At 41.3% G+C, this 19,329-nt stretch overlaps 1 protein-coding gene across 1 annotated transcript in view; it reads left to right on the plus strand.

Annotated features, from left to right (window-relative positions):
• The window catches only part of shank1 (SH3 and multiple ankyrin repeat domains 1), a 100,910-nt gene that overhangs the window by 64,482 nt on the left and 17,099 nt on the right, over positions 1-19,329 (plus strand). The window contains exons 14-19 of the mRNA XM_086290012.1: positions 2,020-2,133; positions 4,257-4,332; positions 16,166-16,248; positions 16,341-16,465; positions 17,021-17,156; positions 17,960-18,040. Of these exons, the coding sequence (XP_086146138.1) occupies positions 2,020-2,133; positions 4,257-4,332; positions 16,166-16,248; positions 16,341-16,465; positions 17,021-17,156; positions 17,960-18,040 (615 nt within the window). The remainder of the gene's footprint in view (positions 1-2,019; positions 2,134-4,256; positions 4,333-16,165; positions 16,249-16,340; positions 16,466-17,020; positions 17,157-17,959; positions 18,041-19,329) is intronic.

A 19,329-nucleotide genomic window follows, 5' to 3' on the forward strand; every position in this document is an offset into this window, starting at 1 on the left:
CAAGATCAGAGGTGACAGCTTTTACATTAACATTATTTAGCTAACTGATGACGGATGGCAGATGATGCATCCATCAGAGTATTAGCGGAACCTAATATACTACTGCCTAATCAAGGTTTTATTGATATGTATAACATGCCAAACAAATGACTACAAATACATTTATCAAGGCACAGAACAACACAAGCAAGTTCAATATTTGTTCTTCTTTCAGCTTTTCAGCTTTTGGTATTTGCATCCAGCTTATGTTGCACGGCTTGCAGGATCCAAACAAAACAAAAAAAAGTGGCTACAGTGGCTAAAAATGTGTGTCAGGCTACAGAGTTGGGATTACAGTATCAGCCCTTTGATATCCACTGTAGCTGGGAGTTGGTGAGCGTTCTCAACCAAACTACAGATGGATCTTGAGAAAACAGAGACTTTGAAATGGATGGAACTCCACAACCTTTGGAGAAAAATGAGACATTCACTACAGTCAGGAGGAGCCATCCTCTGGTGACAGTGAAGAAGCCTGAGTTGCTCAGACTAGAATACCTGGAGAACTTTCAGCTGTCGTCCATTAAGGACAATGAATGACTGTAGATAATTTTACTGCAGTCCACCCAAACTTTAAACCGAGATCAAAGTGTTAGAGACATGCAAAAAATATCCATGTTGAAACAGCGGGGGCTACATTTATTTAAGTATTACTCTGAACCAGCGGTCCCCAACTTATTTTGCTACACGGACCAGTATAATGTCAGACAATATCTTCACGGATCGGCCTTTGATGTGTTGCGGATAAATACAACAAAAAAAAAAATGATATGGCCAACACAAAAACTGTGGTATTTTGTAAATATAATAATAAATGCGAATTCACTGTGTAATTGTGTAACTTCATTAGCAGCGCCCTCCTGACAATGTGCCAACAACATTGAGAGTAACATCCTCCCCTCAGCCCTTTAACGCTCCCTGGACGCTATGGTAACATGTAAATATTTCTTTCAAAATAAGACACACAACTACAAAGACCCAGGGAGTTAATGATAAAAACCCTGAAAACCATAAACCTCACACCCGAGCTTTAACTTGTGCGGCCCGGTACCAAACGACTCACGGATCAGCCCGGGGGTTGGGGACCACTGCTTTAAACTATTACATAAACCTAACCAAGTCAGTTTAATGATAATTAAGTTAATTTTAAACGATTGAATTGTTTAAATAAAACAAATGAAGTGTAAAAATCTGTCAGGTTTACGACTCAAACTGTGTCTGTGGTGTGACGGGTGATACGATTCACTCCCCCGGTAACCCTTCCATCCTCCAAATGTGGACTTTTTTGACCTTTAAAAGTCAAAAATAATAAGTTCATATACTTGAACATGCACAGACAGATTCATGAACAACACCAGATTCATGTCCAGAAACACAAATCGATAGATTTAAAGGCGTGACTGTTTCGTGAACTGCCGTGAAACCTTCAAGGACTGCCTGACAAAGAGCTCGGTAGCGTGTTGCAGCAAAGACAAAATCTGCGGCTGGCGAATGCAATGCTCCGACTTTGCCCAGAGATGAGCTCATTTCCTCATCAAAGTATGGCTTTATAAATAACTGCTTATGAGTGTTTTTTTGCTTTGAGCCGTGAGTGTTTTATAAATGAGGGCCCTGCTGTAAAGGCAGCTTCTCTGTCTCGTGGGCCAAATCCAAATCCAGTCCACAGTGTCGTCAGATGAGTTTGTTAGATGGTCATGTCCTGACATGAGTGTAAGGTCTCTATATATGTTTGTATTTAATGTCTGCAGGTATGAATATGTGTGTGTTTGTGAGTGAGTCTAAGGTGTCGCCAGGTATGTATGTCTTGGTGAGTATGTAGGAGGTTTGCATGTCCACGTGTGTGTCCACATTTATTTTTTTTCCGTCTGTACTTGTTGTCTTTTTGTGTGCGTTCATTTCTCATCGATGTGTCTGTGTGTGTTTGTGTTGGTTGTGTCACCTTTTTTTTCTTAACATATTTCTCTTCCCTGTCCCCGTCTTTAGTACTGAGTGTTGGCGAGGGCGGTTACTGGGAGGGGACGGTCAGAGGTCGCACGGGATGGTTTCCCTCTGACTGTGTGGAGGAAGTGATGCTTCGAAGCCAAGACAACCGATCAGGTGAGGACGACCAGCTGTGGCGCACACTCACAAATGCACAGGAGGAAAAAAGTGCTGAGAAAACATTTCAGTTTTGCATTTACCCTCCCTGAGTATACAGCTTATTTGTATTTGAAACCTTTGTTTTGTGATCCGTTACTAGATCAAAAACTTATGGTGTTGAATTTTAAGGGTGGTTTGTAGAACATTTAGCATCATAAGCATGGGATTTTTCAATTTTAGGGCTATTTTTAGATTATTGGTAAATATGAATCATCACATGCATCATATGGTCTCCGTTTGTGTTTTCCATCCTGTTTTATTTTGAAGGTTAGTTCCTCAAGCAGTTTGCGTCTGCCTTTTCTTCTTTTTTGCAACAGCCTGTGCCTTATATTTTGTGTATTTAGTCTGTTTGTTCCCTTCTTGTCTGCATCACCTTTGTATGCTCGCTCCCTGCCATTGTTAAAATAACCACATTAACATTTAGCTCAAAGCACCACCATCCGCAGATTGACGGAGAGTCCGCTTACAATGCCTTAGTTCTTGTTTAACACTTTCTTCTTATACACCATATCCTATTTTAAGTGGTAAATAAAATGTTTTTTTTCTTTCACCTTATGCAAGACCAGCTCAATTTTTCACTTTGACTATAATCACCAATGTGATAGACATGCTTTTTTAGGGAAATATTCAATATAGTTAAAGAAGAACTAAGAGACCACAAAACGCAACAGCTAACACTATCATCATGTAGTGGTAAGTATGATATGTAGTAGATATGGTTCCCATCTTCACCTTTGTTTATCATGCTTATGCTGTGCTGATTTATTTTAATGGTAATGACATTTAATTGTTATACAAGACACAATTAACAAGATCCACATTAACACCACAAAATAACAAAGGTGTATAAAACATGAGCAGAGAGAATGACATTACAGTAATCTTATCAAGAGGTGACCAGGAAGTGAAGCACAGAACATGTGGACTGGACAGTTAGCTATAGAAACATGTTTTAGCATGCTAACATTTATTGATTAACAATTCATACGACTGGATGCTCTAGTTAAACAGGTATGTGGGAAGTATGTCAAAAAATGACTTAAAAATTTGACTCTGACCTTGAAATGATGATCAGACAAACAACACACTGGTTAACAGGATTTATCAAAGTGTGTATAAAAAATATTCCTTCAAGTAAAGAGGTCGGTCAAACTTTTTTACTTTCTTTCTTTTCTGTTTCTGCCTATATGAGCTCAACCAATTTGACAAGTCTTGTAGCAAAAGTGAAAGATTTTCCAAGTATTTGTTTTATCTTGAACCCAGCCTCCTGGTCAAAAGTCAGTATTAGTCCCTAACACAGATTTTTGTCACTGTTTTACTGTACAGAACTACAAATGACATTTCAGGACACTTACATGAGTGTTTTTTTAGATGACAGGAAACAAATGACTACTTAAAAATTAAAGCAGACTTTTTTCCTGCCACACACTGTATGTATGATGTATTGGTATATGCCTATATTAGCGTGGTCAAAGTTTTAAGAGTTGAGTTTTCCGACTCTTGCCTTTGTATCTTACTATAGTGATCATAGTGTATATATGTATATATCTATCTGGTGTACAAATCTGTATGTAACCTATTTCTGTGGGCGTGTGGGCCCATCTCAAAACTCAAAGCATTTATTATAGGTCCCAGTTCTTTAGATTTTCGTATTCATCAGTCGCCTGCAAATGCGATGTTATGGTCTCGGTTTGTGTTTATTTCACGTCCTATTCAACAGTCACGGTTTTCACTAGTAAGGTTAAGGGTTAAATATAAGGTTAAGCCAATCAGAAGAGCTAAAATGGCTTGTTACAGACAGAAGTGAAATTTAAATGGAAATAAGCATAATAAGTTCCCGTTAATTTCTTTAACCTACTCATTAAATTCATTCATACAATTGCTTTTACACCAGTCAGTTAGTCAGCTAATTATTTCATGATTAATATGCATATTTATTTTAGCTTACAGGTGACTTGGGGACAAAAATCCAGAGAGATGGCTCCATATTATTACAGTATTAGCAGTTATGTAATGAAACTGCAAATGTATTTAATATAGGTCAAACTATTCTGATGTCTGTGTGATTTCATGTTTCACAGAGAGCCGCGGAGAGCGTGCCAAAAGACTGTTCCGCCATTACACTGTGGGATCCTACGACAGCTTTGACGCTCCCAGGTAAGAGCTGCCATGCATCTAGCTGTTACTGATACCTGAGCTGAGCAGCTGCCAGTTTCATCAAAAGACACAGTGGTGTGCACAGATTCATTAAGCAGCAGGGGCACAGACAAACGCCTCCTAGCCACTCACAGGACAAGAGGAAGGGTTCGTTTACGGTGAGGTCACATCACAGTGGTACCCCACCTAACAGAGGGGCATTTGAGTTGAACACAAAAGCACTTTGGGGCACTTGGATTGACAAAAGAGACGTTTAGATGCTCCAGCTGCTTGTTAAGTGTGACCAGAATGATGCAAGAAAGTGTCCCATTGTGGATAAATAAAGGTTTAAACATGACTACTGCTGTTTTCTACCACTGGCCTCTGAGCAGCTCAGCTCAGGAAATGAGGGGTTATGTACTTTGCTAAAGAGCATGATGTGTCTCGTCAGTCCTCCCAGGGGGCACTGAGAGCTGACAGCCTTTTCATTATGACGCTGCTGCTTCACTGTTTAGACATACTGCACATGTTGGCAGGGGATTTGTTTGTATCGTAACATACTGTATCCATCTACCCAGATGATTCATAAGTTCCAGTGATACTTTGATGATGTGATGTGTTGTGAGTGATTCATGCAGCAGGATGACGATGTGTGACGGTTCGCTGCCTCCAGTCTAGAAGCTGATCTGCCTGCTGCTGAAGTTATCCTCCAGGCAGAGGTGTACCAGTTGTGTTTTGACTAGCAGGTTTTGCTGAATTTAACCTGTGCTGAGAGGTAAATTTGTGTCATATCAGGATTTTAGAGTAAGCTTCGTCTTTTTGATGTCTGCTTTTTGCCTCCAAGCTGCAGAGCTGCTTTGCTAGGTTGCAGATTTCAGGGTGGGCTGAACTTGTTGGTGCTTTTAGTGCACTTCGGTGACTAATACATCTGAAATTTCTTTGTGTTGACCGGAGTTATGAAATCACCAGATGATCATTACTGCCCCCGATGACCACGCAAGCTGAAGTAATGCATATGTATTAATGTTCTGTGGGACCGGCCAGAAATAATCTCAGAACAACAGCTGAGATCTTTAACTTTTGACAGAAGATTATTGTACTTTTCTGCGTTAATAGAGCTAGTCATCCACCCACTGTGACTTAATCAGCATCCGCTTTTACTCAGTGTTCGTTCTTAAAGGGCACCTTCACAGATGCAACAACTCGCCTGAGTTGAGTTGAAACTGTGGATATTTCAGTCAGTTACCTCACCCTGCCCCGTGCATACTTGTAGACTGGATATCAGTAATCAGTAACTGGTTTGTGACCATTTTTTAATCCCCAAACTTTAGCCTTTTGCATGCTTCTAAGTTGCTTTTTGGACCCTGAAGTGATGATATTTAAACGAGGGAATGCCAGTGCCAGGAGGCTTGTTGAGCAGGCCCTAGTATATGGGTGCTAATCAGTGAGTAACTAAGTAACAGACTAATATAAAAAAAATGAATTTCACTTACCAAAACTGGAGATAAATATCTTTGATAAGCTGTGGCAAACAGTAAACCAATCCTAAAATAGAAGGTGGAAAGATCCAGTTTAGTGACTCATATTGGTGGAGGTTAGGTCTTTCTATTAGCTATAGCTTCCTTGTTCAGCACACTAACTTTAAGCCTAGCCCCCAGCCTTTAAGGTTTTTTGGATAAATACAACAAAATAAAACCAGTACCGGTACCAACAAAAGAAGATTTATTCATAACACACAGAAAAGACCCAGGGAAACCGAGTTAATGATAAAAACTATAAAAAATAACGATAAAAACCGATGAAAACCCTGAAAACCATAAATTTCACACCCGAGCCTCAACTCTCACAGCCCGGTACCAAACGACTCACGGACTGGTACTGGGGTTGGGGACTGCTGCTGTAAAGTTTAGCTTTTTAACAGGGGAGTCTATGGGGACTCCCTTTTGGAGCCGCCCTCAAGTGGCCATTAGAGGAAGTGCAGTTTTTTGCAAAGGGCGTGATTTTCTAGCCTTCGAGGCTCCCACTAGTGTAATATTCTGGTCTGTAAAAGCACAAGTCTGAAACCAACGTCTTCCCATTAACTCGTCATTCACTGTGTGTCACAGCATCACGGTGAATTGGTTTCAGGTAAACTCTTTTCAGTGTCCAGAACTCGTACTCAACAAAGACGTATAAATAAAGCTATTATCAGTTAGATTATTCATTATTTATGTGAAGCCATGCCTCTTCTATCATTTTCACACTCATCATTATTCGTCTTGATTCCTCAACTTTAACCAAAAGGCCTACATTTGCTCTGACTGTGCTTCTCTCGCATACGCACGTTATCATTTATTATTAACTGGCTTTTCATCAACAGTGACATTTCATGGAAGCGACACACTCAGCAGTGCAAACTCAAACACATATGTTTGTACACACACACACACACACTCTATAGCACACACACATCATGGATAATTAAAGGCGCGTTGTAGCAGAGATGCTGGTTTGGCCAGGCAGGCAGGCATGGCTGACTCAGAGCCGCCCTCACATGGGCCCACTTTCACAGCCTTTATCACTACATGTAATATCGCACCTATTCCTCCTTATATCCCTCTATATTTGGCCGTGTCTCCTGACCATCTCTGCATCCCTCCTTCGCTTTCTATTTATCACTGCATTGCTAACCCCCCTGTACTTTTTAATTTTCTTTCTATCACCCTCTCCTCCCTGTGGTGTCTCCATCTGGAGGTCAGACAGTGAAGGGCACTCAAATGGAGAGTTATCGAGGGGGAAGAAGTGCTCGGACAAAGGAAGACAGGAATTTCGTGTTCACAAATAGGTGGCAAGAGACATGAACTGTGTTTTATGGAAGCAACAGGAGGTCTGAGGAGGAAAAAGTTTACCCTTTGGCTTACTTTAAGTTTCTTCATCCTGATTGGAATGACCAAAGCAAGATAGCATCTTGTTTATGACGCTGACATTTACTTTTTAGCCAACATCAGCTGGAATTTATTGACAGTTAACTGGCTGATTGGTCGAATAGTTTAATTTTTCTCTTCCAAAGAAATTTCACTGATAAATTCTTTATCTTTAAAAAATGGACATTTTGGCTCTTGTATAGCTCGGGCTGGCAATAAAAAGTCGAAGAAGTTGTGTGCTAGAGAAGTAATTTTGAATGGATGAGTTTCTATTTTTGCCCCACTCTGACCAAAAGAAACAAACAACAACTTGAATTATTTGTACTGACTTTGAAGTAAATTCTCTCTTTGTAAAGTTTTCAAAAGCTTTACTTTCTCTAATACAGGATTTGTTTTGCGGACTGGAATGTCTGAGGCTAGCTTTGCAAATTGGAATGATATTCCTTTTCAACATACTGGCTCATCTCTTAGACACATCTTTGTAACTCCATCTTTATGTCTGTCAATTCTCCTGTTGAAACCTGGATATTCTTCGTAGCCTGACTTGGACAGAATGAGATAAACTGTGCCACTGTAGCAAAACCTGCCATCCTAAACCCACCAGTAGTACCATATCACCCCATTAGAGCACTTCGCTCTCGCACTGCAGGCTTTTCAGGCCCCTCTTCTGTGGAACCAGCTTCCAGTTTGGATTCGGGAAACAGACACTATCTCTACTTTTAAGATTAGGCTTAAAACTTTCCTTTTTGCTAAAGCATGTAGTTAGGGCTGGACCAGGTGACCCTGAATCCTGCAATAGGTATAGGATGCTGGGGGATTCCCATGATGCATTGAGTTTTTCCTTTTCAGTCACCTTTCTCACTCATTATGTGTTAATAGACCTCTCTGCATTGAATCATACCTGTTATTAACCTCTGTCTCTCTTCTACAGCATGTCTTTATCCTGTCTTCCTTCTCTCACCCCAACCGGTCGCAGCAGATGGCCGCCCCTCCCTGAGCCTGGTTCTTTCTTCCTGTTAAAAGGGAGTTTTTCCTTCCCACTGTCGCCAAAGTGCTTGCACATAGGGGGTCATATGATTGTTGGGTTTTTCTCTGTATGCATTATCATTGGGTCTCCCTTACAATATAAAGCGCCTTAAGGCGACTGTTGTTGTGATTTGGTGCTATATAAATAAAATTGAATTGAATTGAATTGAACCAGTCAAAGCATAAAGCTTTCCCTCAGTTTTAAGGTATGATAGTTATAGTAAAAAGATCAAGTTCAATTTAGTTTTATTTATAAAGTGCCAAATCACAAAAACAGTTGCTGTTTTATATTTTAAGGTAAAGACCCTACAATAACAATGAAAGGGCCCTCTATGAGCAAGCACTTGGTGACAGTGGGAAGAAAAAACTCACTTTTAACAGGAAACCTCCAGCAGAGCCAGGATCAGGAAGGGGCAGCTGTCTGTTGTGACCGGGTGGGGGTGACAGAAGGGAGACAAGACCGAGTAAGAAGACTGAGATCAAAAATAATAATAATGAGTAAAGGCAAAGTGGTGTTTAAACGCATTAATTTATGTGATCAAGATCAAAAAATCTCGGTGACGAATGAGAAATGTGTATATCTCCGATGCCACTCAACTTTTGATATATATATTCCTAAATTCCTCTAAATAATTCCACATGTATCTTTTGTTTTTTTTCTTTTTGGACCTTGGTATAACGATCTTCAATATCCAAATTTAGCACAGTCAAAACAAGAAATGTGTGAACATTTGATTGCTACCATCATCATCACAGCACACATATTTTCAGCAGCGTCATTGCTGCTCTGTAATGAGCTGCATCCAATTAATTAAAGAAGCGTGCACACAGGAAGAGACTAGCAGCAATGTCGCAACCAGATAGTGTGGCGTGGCAATGAAATTCAGCAACAGGCAAAATTTGAAAGAAAGAAGGAAAAAGTAAATTCTTTTAATTGTAATATTTTTTAAATACTACCATAAACTAGCTACATTAAATTTTTAATAATTACTTTGTTGTCGGTGTCTGCTGAAAACACCTGTGTAAATTTGTTCATTCGTTGTTGACTTTGGTGAATGTGTTTATGTTTTCTCAAAGTGATTAAAAGGTTTTTGCACATAATCACGTCAGGTATATGATTCGTTTGGGCACTTGTTTATTTGTCTGTTTTGCAGGATTGTTACGATATCTGGATTGTAATTAAAATTTGTATCAGAGGTCAGTTTAGATTCATTGATTTGTTTGATTAAATGTAAAAGTGGAAAAACTGAACATTTTACATATCATACTGAAATAAGAACAACTGGGAGACATCATGTTGATGTTCTCAATATAATCCAGATCCAGACGTCCATCTGGACCCAAACTCAGCCTCTCTCAGGCTGTACAGAAAGACAAGCAAGAAGAGTGAGTTGAGCTCACTCAGCCATCCCATTCTTTCAAAAGGATTTCCTTAACATGAGAAGACACTGCATATATCTGAATCTGCACATGAACCCAAGTGCATATAGCAACTTGTGTATTGTTTTAAAGCATTTTTATTAACTCTGCTACTGTATTTAGGCTGCCTTTGCTACATGCTTAACTTTAAACTGGCTTTAAAATCTTTAAAAGCCCCTACACTTGGGCTCTCAGTGAAAGAGATGAAAGCTAAACTGGCAGATCATTAGCTCTCAGTGTCATTATCACAGATGCGCTGAGCAACTGCACACAATCTGTACATGAGACTCGTCTTTTGGGCCAACAGCGGGTCAAATAAGGACGAGCGGCGCACAGAGAACATCCCGTTAAACGCTCTTGTGGTGGTTTGTCATGTCTTGTTAAGAACATGCTTTGCTGTAGATAAACTGCACACACACATACACACACACACAGGATAACAGAGGACAGACTGACAGGCTGAAAAACAAAAACACATGATCATGTGGACCTTCTGTCAACATTTGCTTCCTGCCCCACCTCTCCCCCTCTCTTCCTCTCTCTCTCTCTCCCTCATCACACATGCATGGACACACATATTATACACACAAATTCACAGTGGTATGGCCTGACATGCACGGAGAGTAACAAATGGGCAGGCATGCGAGAAAAGAGAGGATAAGAGCTGTGATCGTCCTTGGATGCAGGAGGGAGGCAAGAGGATGAGAGAGAAAGGGATTGAGCAAACGTAGATAGAGAGAGAGAGAGAGAGAGAGAGAGAGAAGGGAGAGAAGGGAGAGAAGGAAGGAGGGAGGGAGGGAGGGTAAGACGGCATAACAACTACGACATACGTGGACGGAGCCTCTGACTAAGAGATGATGTGAGTGCCTATTTGGGAGAATCTGTACCTCTCCTCTCTCTTTCTCTCCCCCTCCTCCTCCTCCTCTTCCTCTTCCTTCTTCCGCCACTCATCCACCAGCTGTTTCTCTGTCCTCTCTCCGCTTCCTGTCTGCATCGATGCCCACCCACCCCCGTTTGCAAGACCCTCTCATTCATGCTTCGTTTACAGCAAATGTGAGGAGAGGGGGGGGGGGCGACGCATGTTTGAGTGTGTGCATGGTTTATGTGAGGTATGTGTGTGTGTGCATGTTAGAGGCAGCAAAGAATAGAAGAAGAAAAAAAACAGGGGGTGGGTGAGGTTAGTTAAGTGTGATTTATAGGCATGCGGGGTCAATAACAGCAGGAGGACAGCAGAAGAGGCTCCAGGACAAACTGTACAAACTCAGATTTATTTTTATTACACACACAAGCCAAGTGGATTCTTTACATTTTAAAAAAAATTGTGTAATGTTAGATCATTTAATTTGCCTTATCTTTTCATATTGTGTCTAACAATGGTAATACCTTTTTCAGTAATGTGAGAGGCCTCTGTCATTCCCTCGATAGCAGACTTATCAGAGTCACATCCATTTTTATGAATGGGAAATCATGACAGTGATAAATAGGCAGAGTGAATACTATACATATAAACTATAGGAAGTGGAGGAGTGAGGGGAAGTGTGTGAAGGGGAAGAGTGTGTACGTGTTTTTGGGGGCTGTGTGTGAGTTAACTGCATGAATGCTGCCATGCCTGGACTGTATGTGTGTGTTTGTGTGTGCATGAAGCCCCCCCCTGCGGAGAAACCCAATCACCTCTTTTTCTCGCTCTCTTCCTAAATGCCCTCAGTTCTCTCTTTCTCTCTCTCTCTCCCTTTTTCTTTTTAAGCCACCTTATTCTCCTTCCTCTCCCCCTCCTTCTCTTTTCTCTCCCTCTCTCTCTCTCTCTCGCTCTGTGTCGCAGTCACAGCGAACCATCTCCATCCCTCACTCTCTCTCCCATTCCTCCTCTCTCTCTGTCTTAAGTATGAAGGGGCTGGGAGTGCTCGGCCCTCTCCCTCTCCCTTTCCCTTCTTCCATTTCTCTCTCCTCCTCTTCCTCCTCCTCTCCTTCTCCTCCTCTCTCGCGGCTCGCGCTCTCTACTGTCTCGCTGGAAGACGAGAAGGAGAAGGAGCAGGAGAAGGAGGAGGAGGAGAGGGAGGGGAGGAAATGGCGATGGGGGCATGCGGCGAGGAGGATCTCTCCCTCTCCCTCTCCCTCTCTTCTTCCTGGCCATCGCTCGGCCCTGTGAATAGGAGCGTCTGGTTCATTTACAGGTACCTGCCATGGCTTTTTATACCCCCCCTACCCTCTGCTTCCTGCCTCTCTTTTCCCCCCTCTTCCTCCAGTTGCCGGGGGGGAGGAGATGGAGGGGCAGAGGGAGGGATGCATGCATGTGGACATCATGGATGGCAGGGCAGGATCGATTAGATAGACTGACAGATGTTACAAAGCATGCCTGCAGACAGATGTTTGTGATTCAGCGTGCCTGAGTGTGAGTGTGTGTGATGCATGTGTGTGAAGACGGACGAGTGCTGCTGCTGCACAGCCCGGTGTATGAGCAGTGCAGTCGTTCTGTGTTTCGCTGTATGAACATGTGTGTGTCATCTTCTTTCTCTCTGCTTTGAATCGCTCTCTGTTCTCTCAACTGTTCTCTTGCAATGCTGCACCGGGAGAAGTGACGCTTGCTGCTTTTACTGACGTGCAGATTGATAGCGTGTTTGTTTGCGTGCATGCATGCCAATGTCTGTGTGTTTGTATGTGTGTGCGCGCTCTGGATAGATGGATGGCATGTTTGCTGCTGTCCATCTAAGACAAAAAAAAAAAAAGGTAAATGGCAAGCAAATTACCCCCCGTCCCCCCATATTGGCTGGTTGATTGTATATGTTCTTGTGTCCTGTTTGCTGTGTGGCGTGTTTCTGTATGTTTACCAGAATGTACGTACATGTGTCCGTGTGTGAGAGAGATAAAAAAGGGGGGACTGCCGACAGAAAGGAAACAGCGCATGGTGAGGGAGTTTTAAGGATGCAGCATGCATTACAAGTTCCAGCTTCTCTCTGACACCTCTATGGAAGCCTGCTTGGCCAAACCTGTTTAATGCCTTGGCTTCCTACCTATGCAGCATGAGACACACTCTACACTGTGCTGCATTGTCCAGCTCAATCGCTTTCTGATGACAACACTGTGTCCTGGGTCAGTGGCTGGATCCTCTGAGCGATGCAGTGCACAGAGGTGTATCTGAGCGCCTGAACCTCTTCCTCCTCATTAAATGAGACGGCAGAAGCTCACAGTCTGAAACCTGTGTTGTGTTCAGGTATCAACTTGAGAAGAAAACAATCTCCAAAAACTAAAAAAAAAAAAAGAAAAGTGGAGATTTAATCAGGGATACGTTTAATTAAATCCGCTCACAGGTTTGACAAGCACACATAACTTGGAAATAATGTTAAGATTTTTCTGTAATTCTCTAACATGACCAGACTGCTAACAACAAGTGTTCATGGCTGGCTTCTGTCATTGGGACACTGAACCAAATTCCTTGTGTACAACTGATTGGTAATTATCTGAATAATAAAACTTGCTTGAGCAGTTTGTTGACCAGCATGGTGAAAGATTCCAAAGATGAGTAAAATTAGGCTGCATTTGCAGTAGCTTTTAAATGGGCAGGTTTTTTTATTGATGTCCAAAGAAGTCACATGTCGATAAACTAAGTAAGTGACTTTTGATCGCACTCATCTTCCACTGACTAACTTTTAATTAAAAATGTAAATAATTTAAACTGTTTGGTTCTTAAACTTTTGATACAATATTCCACATTTCTCTGCATTTTTTATTTTTATTTATTTTATTTTTATTTTTTTATATTCCCAAATACTGATTGATTAATAGCTCTGGGTTTGGGCACTCATAATGCATCATTTGTTTTCAGAAATAAAAGCCTCAACTTTCAGAGCTTATTCATAGGGGTATATCATAGATGTAACACTTCTTGAAGGATCTTTTTCTGTAGTGTTACCTCTCTTCTAAAACTTGAACAAATCTATGAAAACTTTGTGATCAGTCATTTATTTTTTGGCCATTTGTAAAGATGCCATATTTAAGCTGCTTTAACGTCTGCAAGCCACTTTGCAACCCTCTCCACTGCTTCTCCTTATCATTGCTGTAATCACATCTGTTGTCATCAGTGCCTCCTCTCTTCTGTTCTCTGGTCTCACTGCAGCTGCTGCTTTTGAAGATTACAGCCATGCCACTTAATATAAAGGACTGCAGATGAAATAAAAACCACCTTTTGACTATAAACCTTTTCAGTAAAGAAATAAGTTACCTGCACATAAGTCAATGACTTGTTGCTTATGTTGTATGTCGAGACAGAGCAGGTTAACCCAGCGTCAGTCTGATGTCTGTGTGCATTTAACAGTTCTGACAGGTCATATTTTATAGAAAATGTGCTACGCTGTGCAATTCTATGGATGAATGCGATTTTTGCTACTGCTCATTCCTACCTTATTTTTTTGGTAATTATGCCTATTGCCGTATTGCGTGCAAAGTCATTAACTTGGTCCTTCATTTGAGATCTGTGCTGGGTAGCAGAAATGGACAGAAACGGATGAGAATAACAAAGAGACACAGCCTTGGCACAGATAGAGAGGCTCTCACAGCTTGTAGAGTACCATGCACTCAATGGACTGAGAGAAAAAGATCAAGAGGGGGAAATGTGATTAGAAAAAAAAGTTACTGTATGATTAGAAGTTTGGAGAACAAGGGCAAGAAGCCAATATTGAGAGCTTTATGGAAAGGCCGTCAGGATGGAAAAATGTAAAATAAGGAAAAAGCCAGTAAAGAGAAAAAGAGAGCGGGATGAACAGATGGAGTGGGTTGGGACTATTTTGGTGCACGGTGGGATTATCAGCAAGTGGTTACAGTATGTTACAGCTGAAACGTGTTTTATGTATATACCTCTCTGACTCACTTGGTGACTGAGCGGTTGCTTGTATGGCCTTTTCATTCATAACAACAAGCTTTGCATACCTCTGAGGTTGTGGTGGACCTTAGATTGTCTCATATGTCTGACCTCTGTGCTAACAGGACAACAAAAGCGTCTGGTTATGAAAATATAATGCACAAATATGTAGTATCTAAATTTGCTTGCCCTTCATGTTGTGAACCACTGTGTTCAGTGATGTAAGAAGTGATTATATTGTCTACATAAACCATTATAAAGAAAACAGCCAAGGTTTTAATAACCAGGAAGTATCAGAAGGGAAAAAGTACTCGTCGAGAAAAATGTCCGGTGATTATATATTAAAATTTTAGAGTATTGTGTGTTCAGCACTGCTGGCTGATAAATCATCGTATCTTTGTCATCACAAAGTAAACATAAAGACAAACACTGAAATGCAATGACTGTGAATAAAAGTCCTTTTATGTACTTGTGTAGTTACCTCATACCAGGAGGCTCTGGGTTCGAACCTGCTGGGATCTTTCTGGGTGGCCTTTCTCTTGTGTTGGGCACATTGGTGATTCTGAATTGCTCTTTGTTTTGTGTGTTTTTGTATGTTAGCCATAACTTTGTTTTCTGTGTGTTGTCTTTGGACATACATGGTGTTGAGAGAGTTTCTGTAACCATAACTGTAAAGAGTAAGTTTAAAAGGAAATGCTGTTATACTTGAACTTCAGTAAATGCACTTCTATCACACCTCAGGCTGCTTACACTCCATCTGTGCCACAGCACAGAACAGAAAATATACTATACTATATGAGCCGCACCTGTGAGCATGCAGTGCCTGTTCTCTGCTGTCAGTGACTAATAGTTTACCATTACATAGCTTGGCTCTGGTGTGGACCTACCCAAATTTCCCTGCGTCCAGTTCTAGCTGTTGCTGAGGCAACAAGCAGCGCCATAGAACTGTATATAGCATCTCTGACTGAGGTTCTGGTAAAAACTGGCTCCATGCTCGCTGTCAAAAAGCATACACGAAAGTGAAGCGCAAAAAGACACGATTCTAAGTCATCACTGTACTTGTACTGGCATAGATTGCAATTTAAAGGTGGTTAAAGTTTGGCTAAGATTAACTAGTTTTAGGCTGGAACTACAATATTCCAGGAATAAACCTTTACCTTTGATCCCTCTCTAATGTTTTCAGGAGCAACATATTTCAGAGTATATAAAATGCCAGTCACATTAGGCTTTATATTAGATCTGCTATAATTTTAAGCCCCTTTTATAGCTACCTTGGAAATATAATGAATGACAAACTCTGAAGTCTTGGAGGTGGACTTTTCTGGATGTTAGACTTTAAAAACATAAATAGGATGCTATGATATAATTTCATTTGAAAACAAATTCTTGAGCAGATATTAATAATATCAAAAAAATCTAAGCTGAAGTATAACCTCATACAGAGCACCTGTTTCACACCCATACACAGCTGATAGGAGTTTCAGGTGATGTAACCGCAGGGGGGAAGTTGGAATCGTGAAGACTGGACTGGAGTGGTATAGTTGAAAAAAGGTTGATGTGATGTGCTTTTCCAACCATCATCGTGAATGAGCAACGATGTACAGCACGTGTCTAACCATCATACTCTGTGTCTCCTCTGTCTCCTCTCTGGTAGTGACTATATAATCAAGGAGAAGACAGTGCTTCTGCAGAAAAAAGATAGCGAGGGTTTTGGCTTTGTCCTAAGAGGTGCAAAAGGTAAGACATGAGCACGCTCACAAAACCTTACTGAAAATACAGTATCTTACACGCAGTGCTAATGCAATCTCATATTGTCACACCATCTTCAGCTCAGACTCCTATCGAAGAGTTTACCCCCACCCCGGCCTTCCCTGCCCTGCAGTACTTGGAGTCAGTGGATGAGGGAGGTGTGGCCTGGAGAGCCGGTCTCAGGATGGGGGATTTCCTAATAGAGGTAGTGATTATCATTATTTATTATTTATTATAGTCATTATTTACCAGTGAATCTGATTTCCAAAGTCAGAAAACTTGATTAAAATGCTATATCTGCAACTGAATCACCATGAAAATCAGCAGATGAGGAGAAGCAATCTAGACAAGTGTGAGTGTGAATAAAAAGACATTACAGTAGACTACTTCTGCCCATTTCCTGGTTTGTATTTTTATTCTGTAGTTTGCTAAAGTAGCTCTATAGTTAAATAAAAAGGTCATTATTTGTCTTTTACTAAGCTTTGGTGCAGATCATCAGTTTTCCTCTTCCTTTAAGCCAACTTTCATTGACATCACACAGAATCAAGAGTAGCAAAAAACAAAAAGTTTGAAACAATTCCTTGTGAGCCAAAGCTAACAAAGAACAATTTTTATAAATAGTGATGTGTAGAAACTCTAAACTACAAGTGCTTAACGTTGTCAACCATCTGGTTCATTGACATGCTGTAAATGAAGGGGAAAGTTATAAAAATGAATTTTCTTAAAAGAAATAAATATCTACACCTGTGTTGTGCCCCAGGTCAACGGTCAGAATGTGGTGAAAGTTGGTCACCGGCAGGTCGTCAACATGATCCGGCAGGGTGGTAACAGCCTCATGGTCAAGGTTGTAATGGTAACCCGCAACCCTGACATGGAGGAGGGTTCAAGGAAGAAAAGTAAGAGTCTGCTTTCTTCTTCCTGGAGTGCCATCCTGTTCTCATTCCTAGGGTGTCAAATTTGACATTGACAAAATGTCACTATTTGACACTTACAGACGACTGCGCAAGATGTCCTTTGCTGTGGCACACAGGTCTATCATAATGCATAGACAACTCTCTCACTTCCAGCTCTCGCAGAGCCATGTTTAATCACTGTGTAGGCATCATTTGTCAATTTGCAGGGTTAATGTTTGAAGAAGTATATTTAAAGCAAAGGCACAGTCTAACAGAGCTAACCGAGAAGTTTTCTGTGCCTAAACCAACCAACAAGTGAAAGCTCCCAGATGGGAAACACGGTTCAACTACAAATGAGTTTTAGTTCATCTTTAGATTATTTTGGGGTTTTTTTACTGTAGGAAGTCAAAGTCCTAATTGTGGTTAAAATCTGACTAAATAACCAGCCCTACCAGACACCCCACAGATGGTTGAAAAACTGTGATGCAGCACAAACTGCCATCATCTGAATGGACAAAAACTGTGGTCTCACCTTTAAAAACACTCTCTAAAAGTGTTTGTATAATTTTCCTGTGCAGGCTTGAATCATATGCTGGCTCCCTAAATTGGCACTCAACCATCATAACCAGTGCCAAAGGACATCTTGTGGATATCTCAGTGATGCCAGCGGCATCTGACGGGACGGCAGTATACGGGATGAGAACACGTTGGTGTTGGCTGCTGTTGATGAATTCTGGTCCTAATTGAACCTTGTTCGTGAACAGCTTGACTGACCACTGCTTCCTTTTCTCTTCACTCTCCTCCAGTCCCCCAGCAGAGTAAAAGGCTGAGCACTCCAGCTATTGCCCTGCGGTCCAAATCAATGACGTCAGAATTGGAGGAGATGGGTAAGAAACTAGTTTAAACCACTGTTTTTTTTTAAAGAGATGAATTGAAACAAGTAAGGGGAGCTAGGAAGATGTAGACAAAGAAGCGGGGTGCTGTACTGGGTAGAAACAGATTGAGGTGGTGTTGAATGATAGGACAGTGTGAAACCAGAGTTGGGGGTTGTTAAAGATGCAAAAGTGTGAAGGAGAGTTGAGCAAGGGCTAAATTTAGATGGCAAGACAGTAGTGAGGAGAGAGCGCACTTATTCAGTGATAGAAACTAGCAGGAAAGAAGATTGGCTGCCGCCATGGATGACAGTCTCAATGCATTTCACTGTTCTTTCAGAGGTTCCACACTGTCACTTCCAGCACCCCCACTACAGGTAACCCCACCCAAAACGAGTGTCGCCATCTACCCTGTGATCCCTCTCTCACTGCCCGCTTCTCTTGCCTCTTACCCCTTGCACCCCTTACTGCTCCCTGGCCCCGCCCACTTAACCCCAGCACCCACAGAGTAGCCTACCAGCCCCTCTGCTCGCACTCATGCTGACACTCAGCAAGCATTTGTCGCCAAGGTAACACTGAAACTGCAAAGGTATCACCTGAACAGAGTTTGCGGGTGCTACATGCATCAGAGCGAGGTGTCTGGTCTTAATACATCTGTGAGAAAGTTGCAAAATAGCCACTCCATTTTTTAATTAATTTATTTTTTTGTTGAAAATCTCTGTTATTGATTTGGAAGAAAATCACACCAAGGATAAAATTATTGAGATGAGTAATTTTTGAAAAAAAAAAAAATTGAAAGAAAGAAAAAAAAAACTTTGTTCCAGGTCTGTTGCTATGGTGACTGCATTATGTGTGGCTATGCCATCTCTATTTGAGGCAAAATAGTGGGAGGAGAGTTGCTGATCAGAACGCTGGCCAGTATTTTACTGCTGATTGGGTTATATCTTCCAAGCACTTAAAACGCTCTGGTTCTGAGCATGCCCAGTTAACGGCTAATAATATATGAGAGCTGATGACATGAGAATAAGTAGAATGATCAGCTAGGCTTTGTTAGGTAGTCTCAGATCTGTTTTTATAAACTCTTGAGCTCCTTGCATTGTTGACCCATATGTGCTATCCAGAGCTATACACACTCTTCTACATGATGTCGCTGCATATACACTCTCCAGGGGCCAGTGTCAAAAAAATATCTGGGCTTGTTTTAGTGGTTTTACCTAACATGCAAAAGATCCCTGGTTTCATCCTGGCAGGAGATGCCCCCTCTGGGGCGTCCAGTTTAATCATTTTCAAGTAGCTTGTTCTTC

Source organism: Aulonocara sp. 'chitande type north' Nkhata Bay, linkage group LG4 (assembly GCF_057382095.1).
Source record: "Aulonocara sp. 'chitande type north' Nkhata Bay isolate Kocher_YH1m ecotype deep benthic linkage group LG4, A_spYH_male_GT1.1, whole genome shotgun sequence".
Classification (NCBI taxonomy): domain Eukaryota; kingdom Metazoa; phylum Chordata; class Actinopteri; order Cichliformes; family Cichlidae; genus Aulonocara; species Aulonocara sp. 'chitande type north' Nkhata Bay.